At 39.2% G+C, this 11,026-nt stretch overlaps 1 protein-coding gene across 2 annotated transcripts; it reads left to right on the top strand.

Annotated features, from left to right (window-relative positions):
- Positions 1-2,288: 2,288 nt before the first annotated feature.
- On the top strand, positions 2,289-10,533 carry LOC110313971 (BTB/POZ domain-containing protein KCTD12-like). 2 transcript variants are annotated; one of them, XM_029534306.1, is made up of 3 exons: positions 2,289-2,444; positions 2,846-2,900; positions 9,007-10,533. In XM_029534306.1, the coding sequence occupies exon 3, from the start codon at positions 9,013-9,015 to the stop codon at positions 9,889-9,891; it is 879 nt and encodes a 292-aa protein (XP_029390166.1). In that variant the 5' UTR covers positions 2,289-2,444; positions 2,846-2,900; positions 9,007-9,012; the 3' UTR covers positions 9,892-10,533. The 2 variants fall into 2 exon arrangements, with proteins under 2 accessions (XP_029390166.1, XP_021044104.1); XM_021188445.2 differs by lacking the exon at positions 2,846-2,900.
- Positions 10,534-11,026: the final 493 nt, after the last annotated feature.

Raw genomic sequence — 11,026 nt, 5'->3', positions numbered from 1 at the left:
CATGCTAACCATGGTACATTTACACAACTATTAAAAACAATGAATTCATAAAATTCTTAGGCAAATGAATGGAACTAGAAAATATCATCCAGAGTAAGGTAACCCAATCACAAAAGAACACACATGGTATGCACTCACTGATAAGTGGATATTAGTCCAGAATCTTGGAATACCCAAGATACAATTCACAAACTACATGAAGCTCAAGAAGAAGGAAGACTGACAAATACAGAAGTGGATGCTCACAGCCATCCATTGGATAGAACACAAGATCTCCAATGAAGGAGCTAGAGAAAGTACCCAAGGAGCTGAGGGGGGTTGCAGCCCCATAGGAGGAATAACAATATGAACTAACCAGTACCCCCCCCCCCGCAGAGCTCCCTGGGACTAAACCACCAATCAAAGAAAGCACATGGTGGGACTCTAGCTGCATATGTAGCAAAGGATGGCCTAATCTGTCATCAATAGGAGGAGAGGCCCTTGATCCTGTGAAGGTTCTATTCCCCAGTATAGGGGAATGCCAAGGCCAGGAAGCAGGAGTGGGCGGGTTGGTGAAAAGGGGGAGAGGGGATGAGATGGGGGATTTTTGGAGGGGAAACTAGGAAAGAGGATAGCATTTGAAATGTAAATAAAGAAAATATCTAATAAAAAAGGAGGAGGAGGAAGAGGAAGACTAAAGTGTGGATACTTCAGTCCTTAGAAAGGAGATCAAAATACCCATGGGAGGAGATACAGAGACAAAGTGTGGAGCAGAGACTGAAGGAAAGGCCATTTAGAGACTGCTCTACCTGGGGATCCATCCCATAAAGTTACCAAACACAGACACTATTGCAAATACCAACAAATGCTTGCTGACAGGAGCCTGATATAGCTCTCTCCTGAGAGGCTTTGCCAGTTCCTGACAAACACAAAAGTGGATGCTCACAGCCATCCATTGGACTGAGCACAGGGTCCCCAGTGAAGGAGCTAGAGAAAGTACCCCATAGGAGGAACAACAATATCAACCAGCCAGTACCCCCAGAGCTCCCAACAAGGAGTACTCATAGAAGGACCCATGGCTCCAGCCGCATATGTAGCAGAGGATGGCCTAGTTGGTCATCAATGGGAGGAGAGGCCCTGTGAAGGCTCAAGGCCCCGGTGTAGGGGAATGCCAGGACAGGGAAGTAGGAGTGGGTGTGTTGGTGAGCAGGGGGAGGGGGGATGGGATAGGGGGTTTTTGGAGGGGAAACCAGGAAAGGGGATAACATTTGAAATATAAATAAAGAAAGTATCTAATAATAATAAAAAAAGATTTAGAGAGAAGTGGTCCAATTTTGAAGAAATCCACATTTAAATCTGATGACTTCAGTGATGCTTAGAGAGAGAGAAATGCATACACAACAACATAATTTAGATAAGGGGTTCACTTTTTTAGTTGGATTTATACCACATCTGGAGAACATTAACTTGGAATTTTTGGAGTGAGGTAGCCTAATGTCTTGACTCTAGCATTTAAAAAACAGTTGAGTACAGTGTCTAATACATGGTATGTGTGTATCCCCACCCCCCAACTCCCCACTCCGACTCCTGCTCTTTGTTGACTCTGTCCTTTCTGCCTGCAATGTTAATCCTATCTTGTGGGTAATTCCTATGCATCTGGTAAAACTCCATTTAGTTAATCCCCCAGGAAGCCTTCAGATTTCCCTAGATAGCCCTGGAATGCTTCTTTTTTGTTCTTACAATACTGTGCTTTTTCTCATCCATAACAGTGAAACACACTACGTTTAATTCTTCTCAAGAAAGAAAAATGTGTCTAGTATTTCTTTATTCTCAGCTCTTAGCATACAATCTGACATTTAGGATTTGGGGCGTTAAAGTAAATATACCTTATATTAAGTTCAGAATCCAACAAATTCTTCATTGAAAAATTCCTTCAGTGTGATTGTAGTTGTCCATAGCACAACCAGGAACTCCAGGCTGACACTGAAGGATGTAAATTTCATGGCTAGCCTGAGTATGTCAGAAGGCCCTGTTTCACAAACAAACAAACAAACAAACAAGCCCCTTATTCATGGACTTGTGACTGCAAAATGTTTACTTGCTCTGCTGTAACCAAGATGAACCAAATTTTCCCCTCCCTGTCACCACTACCTTTGTTTCTCGCCCCCCTCCCCCTTCCCTGCCTTCTCTCTGCTTTGCTTTGCTTTGCTTTGCTTCTTGTCTGGCTGCAGAATAGAGCGGGAGGCTGGCTGGGTTGGAGAGGAAGTCAAGTATGTCATAGCAGGGGAGGAGGCTCTACAGGACTGCTAGTTTTAAAGAGGAAAACTCAAATCAAGCACCAAAAACACACAGCAAGGGAGAGGAAGGAGAACAGAAAGGCATTCCTCTGTGGAGCTGAGCCCTCACAGCACTGAGGCAGACAGGCATTGAAGCTTTGGCAGTACCTGAGTGACTCGAGACTCAAGGTAACTATTTTATCACTCTCCTTGTCTTTTCTTTTCAGTCCATTGCTTCTGGAATTCCGGAGCTTCTGAATTTGAGCTGGGGATAGGCACGCCTGTCTGCTGCTTCTCTATTGAAAGATCTACTGTGAAGCCTGTCACTGGAAAGCAGTTTGGAGTTCCAAAAGCAGCCGAAGCTCTTTCCGAGGGGGGGAATTCAGAAAATTCAGATTGCTTTCTAGCATCCGTTGAATTTTCAAAGTATTTTGATTGGGTTTAATGCTTATGGGTGCTAACCTTTTCTTTTATGAGCAGACAAAAAGTCACAGATACAAGCTAGTTAGAAACACAAGGGGAATATTGCTGAGGCAAAGAATTGTTTCTTAATTCTTACTTGAAGTTGTTTTCTCCCTTTGCACTTCCAGTTTAGCTGTTAACTACTTTGATTTCTTGGATCTCTGGCTTGGAGCAGCATAAAAGGTGGGGATCACTTTCCTAATTTGAATGTGTGGCTTTGTTCTTACAAACAAGTAAATATTTAAAACACATTGGTTTAAAAGAGGAGAGAGACTGAAGCCAAAAGACAGAAAAGAAAGTAAAGGATTCCAGAAGAAAATGGAGGGCGGTAGATAGGAAAGAGGGATTAAGACATAGTAGGGATTTCAGGCTTAATAAAACAGAAAACTGGCTGTTTACAAAGTGTCTTGTTTTCTCAGCAATGTCTTCCTGCACATTTTCTGTCAGTCACATATCATTTTGACAAGCTTACAGAATAGTGTACTTTGCTACAGCTGACTTTTGTCTTTGGAAAACATGGATCTTGGTTACAAGAGCTAGAAAGAGAGCAATACACTGGTTAGTTTCCTTACTGCCTTTGAAATGCTAGACTATATAACTCAGTTCTTCTGGGCTTGGTATACAGCTGCTTTTATCTGTCTTCGCTGCAGCCTGATTTAAAGCCTTTTATTAAATGTCACCCTATTTACTTCCTCCTTCCAGGGACTCTTATTTCTTTGATTAACTGAGGGCACTACCGACAAACCCTGATCAGCCTCCAGTTTCTTCATGAAAGAGAATAAATGAGGCATTTCATGGTTTCTTAAAAGGCTGCCCTCTGCCCATCCCCAGACCCCCCACAAAGGGGGAAGAAGCATTTCCAAAACTAACTGCTGGTTAGGTTAAGAGAACTCTTTGTGTTTGTTGCTTGTCTGTTTTCCCATAAGCAAAACCAGCTTGACAGAGAACATTGGGCTGGAGAAAGGGAGAAAGAAGTTATACAGGAAGCTTTGTACATAGAAAAGAATTTTTACATTGCAAACACATACAAATAGATAAACATCTTCCTGCATGTCCTTCTTTACTTCATGCAATAATGTGTGCACAAGGGGCTGTTTTGAACTAGATATGTTCATTACTAAAGAAACCACTTCCATTTTCTTTCTAACAGAAAGAAAAAAGTAAATCAAATCAAATCAAAACAAAACAAAACAAAACAAAACAAAAACCAACTAACCAAAAACCGCTCACATATTAAGAGTCCTAGCTATGAGTGGTTTTCTATATCTATGTTTAAAAACGTTTGAGAAAGTCAGCAGCTAAAGTTCCAGTGCAGTTCTGTCCTGACTTTTGTTCTGATTTCTTCTCCCAGAATAAAGGCTCTAAGTAGCTAACATTGTTTTGTTTAACCCAAGTGGCAAACTGGCTACTCAGCTTGACTCCCTAAAACAGTGGTTCTCAACCTTCCTGATACTGCAACCCTTTAATACAGTTCCTCATGTTGTGTTGACCCCCAACCATCAAAATATTTTCATTGCCTAATTCATAATTTTGCTACTGTTATGAATCATAAAATAAGTATCTGATATACAGGACATCTGATATGTGACCCCTAAGAGGGTCGAAACCCACAGGTTGAGAACCACTGCCCTAGATTGATTGTAACTCTAATTCATAGGATTTTGTATCATTGGCTTATATCTGAAGTTTTTAGGTCAGAAGTCTGGCTTCTGGCAGCCTCTGCATGCCACCCCCCCCCCAGCTATGCTATCTTCATATGTCAGAGGAACAAGTAATTGTGAAAATGAGAGATTTATTCAGTGCATCCACACTGAGAAGGGGGCGAGAAGTTGGTATAAAGGGCAAGAAACATGTATAATTAAGCAACCCTAGTCAAGATGTGGTCTGCTTGACCATTTCAGATCTAGTCCTGTGAGATGATGTGAAAAAAAACCCTCACTGTATGGAAGGAATCAATGTGGTTCTTATTATTTCTACTCCAAAGAGTACTGTTACGGGTTATTCTCCTTTCCTGGTCTGTTCTGCCATTCCTGGAATCCAGGATAATTCCAGAGGAAGAGTTAAAGAAAAAGATTTATTTGAGTACCTTCAGCTAAGGTTATGGAGGCAAACAAATACAGAATAAGGCAGAGACATCGAACTTTCACCTTGATTTCAGTTAACCTTGTGGGCCCAGTGAGCCAATGCTTTTTGAGCAAGAGTGGTTTCTAAGTGCCTATTTCAAGTTGACTTGTACAGAACTATATCTAAAGCAACATGCAGAAAAATAACAGTCTTTTTTAATTGTGCTATAAAATGATCTGTTTGTACATTGGGGGAAAACATCTCAGCTTTTGATAGTGTTTTTCTTTTTTTTGGAAAAATACCACCTTTTGTATTCAGAAATCTGCAAAATCAATTACATTTCTTTTTCACACATATGTATTCAAGATGAACTTCTATAAATGGATTTCTCCTCGTATCTCCTCTGGCATTATAACATTCCTGGCATTATTATACCATGTGGTTTTTTTGTGATTTACTCACTATTCAATAGTTACTTCAACCTTACTACTAACCAGCCTCCCAGTGATGCTGATCCAAATAAGTATAGTCAAGATTACATTGTATCTGAGGATATATTAGCCACAGGTAGCTACATAAACAAGCAATTTCAGAATACTGTTAAGTGTCCCAATTCAGCAATTTCTAAACTGCACAGTAATGTGGAATATAACAGGATGAGGTTAAAAGTTAGACACGATAGACAGTACTTTTTAATCTGTGTGTCATGATCCTTTGGGGTTGAATGACTCTTTACAGGGGTCACCTAAATCCATCTACATATCAAATATTTACATTATGATTCATAACAGTAGCAAAATTACAGTTACTATGTGCCAAGGAAGTAAATTTGCATTTGGTGTCACCACAATTCTGTATTAAAGGATGGCAGCATTAGGAAGGCCAAGTGAGAGCTACTGCTCTAAAACAAGCTCAGGAAGCTAATGTAACTAATATCTGATATTATTATTTATCAGCTGGCAAATAATGAAGCAACTGCTATATTAAGCACTTATATGACTCATATACGATTTCCTTCTTACCTTATTAATCAGGTTTTTTTCTCTATCCATATTCTGGATAAAAAATATTGAGGCAACTTTATATGACCCAGCACAAGGGAAGGCCTGGGCCAAGTAGTGGGAGTGGGTGGGTAGGGGAGCAGGGATAAGGGGGTATAGGGAACTTTCGGGATAGCATTTGAAATGTAAATAAAGAAAATAATAATAATAATAATAATAATAATAATAATAATAATAATAAAAAGAAAAAAAGAAAGTTGAGAGAACGTTTATCTATCATAAAGTGGATGCTGGATGAGGGAATGTACTAGGTAGAGAAGTGAATAGTGTTGAACTGACATAGTAAGATAAAGGTATCCATTTTGTTACTTTAAGAATCTTAATAGATAATTAAAATGGAAAAAAAAGTTGAAGAAAAACAAAATATTGAGGCTCAGAAAAGAAACTACAGTTTGCTCAATCTTACCCAGGATTCTAATTCAAACCTGCCACTTTCTTTTATTATTTCACAAGAAGAGATGGGTAGGAGTTGAATTAGCAGAACAAATAAAAAGGACATTACAAGCATACAGCATTATAAGTTTTAGTCACATGAATATGAAAAAGTGAATGTGCTTGAGGAACTGGGTATACGTTCAGTGCGGCTAATGCATCCATTCCGTCAAAGGGAAAGAGAACTGGGATTAACCAATAAAGAGAAAGGGAAGAGCAGCTACCTCATGGAATTTTGGAGCCAATATTGCTGTCTTCATTTTATTTTCTCATAGCTTTCAGATTCATTTTTTAAATTTAGTTTATGTTACTAACATGTGTTCATTATGAAAATGGTGAATTGCATTCTGTGGATTTTCATATGCCTTATTTAATGTGAATGCTTTTTCTTATCTTGACTTTGAGGAAGTTTTGATAGAGATAGCCAGTCAGCATCTTAGTAGGATAATTTTAATTCTAGTATAAACAGAGACTGAAAAAAATAATCCCTGTAAAGAAGTTAATAGACTATGTACCTGCTTCTCTCTGGGCAGTAGGAATTCCAACAGCATTTACCTCATTGGATTGTTATATATAGTTAACTGAGTTATCACAGGAAAGGAGATCAGATGAAGAGTGGCATGCAGTATTTCATAAATGTTAGGTGCATTTACTTTCCACATTATCATTATAGTAGATGAAAATGTAGGAAACCCTATGAGTGCAAAGGTAAATGAATGCTTGAACAATTCTATTCTTTATTGGGAAAATCAATTGTTCTTAGCAATAGGATGAATGTCAGAAGGATGAAATAAGGCTTGTGAAGAAAGGGGAAGAACAGGTCTGAGTAAGGGGATATAAACAAATAGTAAATAAAAAAAGACACATCAAAAGCAGCCAACGGTGGCCTACACAGTTTTTCATACATATACATAGTAGCAGATATAATCAAAAGGATGAAGTAGTTAATAAATCCGTGCTCTTTCGCTTGAGTTTAGACAGCACCATAACTGTTTTCTAGTTTATGTTATGGCAACATTTTATCATCTGTTATTTAACAGTTTGTGAATGATAAAAGTCACCACTTCATCAGCCAGGAACCATGTCCAGCACAGAAGTCCTATATAGTGTTAGATACTCTTATCATTACAAAGGAGATACAACTGGCTTGTAGTTTTGAGTTTCCATGTAAGAGATTTGGATTTGATATATAGGTAAATTGGAACCATTTAATTGTAGTAAACAGAGAAGATGTCATAGCAGCTGGTCTGGTAGCAAACTTAAGAATTTCTTGTGTTGGGCAGTAGAAAAGATAGGCATGGATGTGTAACAGCCAGAGGAAGACAAAGCAGTTGGGAAAGTGTTATGTTAGTGCACATTATAAGTTAAGTGTCAGTGGTAATAATGTGTATCCAAGAGACATCAAAGGAATGACTTCTAGTTAGTGACAAATATGGATAAGAAGGAAGGATAAGTCATTAAAGATGACTTGGGGTTTAGATTTTTGATGTAGCTGACATAAAATTGTGGTTCTAACAATAGAAAAGGTTATAAAATGTGGTCTGTTTGGGCTGGAAATATGAAGACAAATAATAATAAATTTTATTTAGAAAAAAAAAAAAACTTTCACATACATAAAGGTGATTTTCAACCTGCTAGAATCAAGGTGCTGCCAAAGCAGTCAGCAAGGAGCTGCTAATATGGAGCTGAAGGTTAGAAAACAGGGAGAGGCCTGTCTTGGAAATCGCAGAAAGCATGTAGAGGGATGTGTACTAGAGCAGGCAGTTAAAAACAATTTGGTCTGAAGATGCTGAGAGTGATTAGATGAACCTATCAGGTGTTAGCAACAAAAGGGGTTTGAGTAATATAGGACTGAGAGTGAAAAAAGGGAGGGAATATATAGTATAATAATATAATATACATTCAAAACTATACAATTCATTTTGTAAGGATACACACAAATGAGAAGATGCACACTAAATGGACTGACACGGTTGTTTGTCTTAGGGTCAGGGACAGGAGAGTGAATGAGCTGAGAAAATAAAACAGAATAGCAGAAATGTTCCAGAAAGGGGGTCTTGCATAAATTGCAGATAAGCTGCTATGAAATGAGAATTATTGTCTGATGCAGGGGCATTTAGGGCTGGGATTTTGCTCAGTGGAAGAGCTCTTGCCTAGGGTGATAGAAGCCCTCAAAGATGGGGAAAAGATTGCAAAGCCAAACCACAAAGGCATTTTTGTGCTGCCATTCTCAAGTTAACACAGTTAATGAATAGATGATTATGCTTTTATGGGAGTTTATATTTTCTTTTTTTTTTTCGGTAAATGTGGTGTGTGTGTGTGTGTGTGTGTGTATGTGTGTGTTCATACCATGGTCAGTATGTGGAGGTCAGAGCATAAAATTCAGAAGTCGGTTCCCTCCTTACACATTGTTGAGATGGACTCTCTCTGGTTTTTGCTGTGTTATACACTCTACACTAGTTGGCACATGGATTTCTGGGAAATTTTCCTGTCCCCACCTCATATAGGCACCTGGGATTACAGATATATGGTACTGAATCCATGTTCTGACATAGGTTCAGGATCAGATGGGTCATTAGGCTTCCATGGCTAGTGCCTTATGTGTTGGGTGATCTCCACAGCCTTGGGTTTCTTTATATACAGACTATATGTATGCAGGAAATGAATGCTTATGAACATAATCCCCATACTATATACATTCTTGCTCAAAAGTAATGTTTTGTTCTTTGTAGGTCAACATGGCCATGCCAGAAAAGTCAAGTGATGTCAAACTGACCGAGGAGTGCAGCAGTTTTCCCGAGATTATTGAACTCAATGTAGGTGGCCAGGTGTACATAACTCGCTATCCTACTTTGATCAGCATTCCTGGTTCCCGGCTCTGGGAAATGTTCAGTGTAAAGAACCCTTGCTCACTGATCCAGGACAACAAAGGGAGATTCTTCATAGATCGAGATGGTTTTCTCTTTCGCTATGTCCTAGACTATATGAGAGACATGCAAGTAGTGCTTCCGGATCACTTTCCAGAGTGTGGCCGGCTCCATAGAGAAGCAGAATACTTTAAGCTGCCAGAACTAGCCAAGATGTTAGCTCCTAAAATGAACAAGCTCAACTCAATTGGAAATGACTCATGTCAGATTGATCTAGACGAGCTCTCACCCAGCATTGACACTACATTCAATTTCTCTTCAACCAATAGCATTCATATTAGTGGCCCTGATGATCCCATGGTTCTGACAGCTGCCCCTGGTTCTCAGCTCAAGAAGGCTGGTTTCATCACTATTGGCTATCGAGGCTCCTATACTCTGGGCAGGGACAGCCAAGCAGATGCCAAATTCCGCCGTGTGGCCAGAATCATGGTATGTGGTAAGATCTCATTAGCCAAAGAAGTGTTCGGAGACACTCTGAATGAGAGCAGAGACCCAGACCGCCCTCCAGAGCGATATACTTCTCGATACTACCTCAAATTCACTTTCTTGGAACAAGCTTTTGACAAACTAGCTGACGCTGGCTTCCACATGGTAGCATGCAACTCCACTGGCACCTGCACTGTCACACATGACCAAACAGATGACAGGATCTGGACCTCCTATACTGAATATGTTTTCTATCGAGAGTGACACTTAAAATCACCCAGGAAATACAAACCCTCAGTCTCTCCTCTGTTTCCATGCCAACTGTCTCCTTTAGAAATAGACACATTAATCACTCTAGCTTCGTGAGTGTTCTGTATAATCTTGAACAATGCCACTTCTCTCATTATAACTACTTGAACGTTTGTTGGTTTTATTCTTATACATCATTGCAGTCCATCTGTCTATCTTCTTTGGACTGTGGCGTGGATGCCATTTGCTGAGAGGTGTGTATCAGTATAGATAGTAGAGGTATATTTCTGGAGTGAATGCTATTAAATATAACCACTAAATTACATGTGTTGAGAACTATTAAGCTATGGTTTCCAAGTTGTTTCTCAGTAATAACCCACACTGAACTTGATTATGTACCTTGCTATCTGTATTCATCTACATAAAACCCTGTATTGCTGGGCTGAGATTATAGTAGGTAGTGTGAATGTGCTTTGCAGATGTTTTACCATGCTTAGCGGAAGAACTTGACAACAGTCCTCTAGGAGATTCATAGAAAGGTGGACCAATTCCAGAATTGTTAAGGACTTTTGATAGATGCTAGACAAACAGTTGTATGACTGTTATACACTCCTCCATTGCTGGTGGGATTGCAAGCTTGTACAACCACTCTGGAAATCAGTCTGGTGGTTCCTCAGAAAATTGGACATAGTACTACCGGAAGATCCAGCAATACTTCTCCTGGGCATATACCCAGAAGATGTTCCAACTGGTAAGAAGGACACATGCTCCACTATGTTCATGGCAGCCTTATTTATAATAGCCGGAAGCTGGAAAGAACCCAGATGTCCCTCAACAGAGGAATGGATACAGAAAATGTGGTACATTTATACAATGGAGTACTACTCAGCTATTAAAAACAATGACTATTACTCTCAATAATAAAAGGCTTAGCACTCAATTTGCTTTTGCATGAAAATGATAGTAAGGAAGTATTTCATAGCTATTACCTCAGTCATAAACAGCTGTGCCATTAAAAAAAAAACTTTCCTAAAACACCTTTCACTAGAATTAAATGCAAACATATGTAGGGAAGAAAACAATGGATAACCTTGCTTTGTGTAAGTATATACATGTATTAATAAATGTAGTTTCACTAGTCAAATAATTA

The sequence above is a fragment of the Mus pahari genome, chromosome X (assembly GCF_900095145.1).
Source record: "Mus pahari chromosome X, PAHARI_EIJ_v1.1, whole genome shotgun sequence".
NCBI classification, from domain to species: domain Eukaryota; kingdom Metazoa; phylum Chordata; class Mammalia; order Rodentia; family Muridae; genus Mus; species Mus pahari.
Note: the sequence above shows the minus strand (reverse complement) of the source record. Positions and strands in the feature narration are given on the sequence as shown.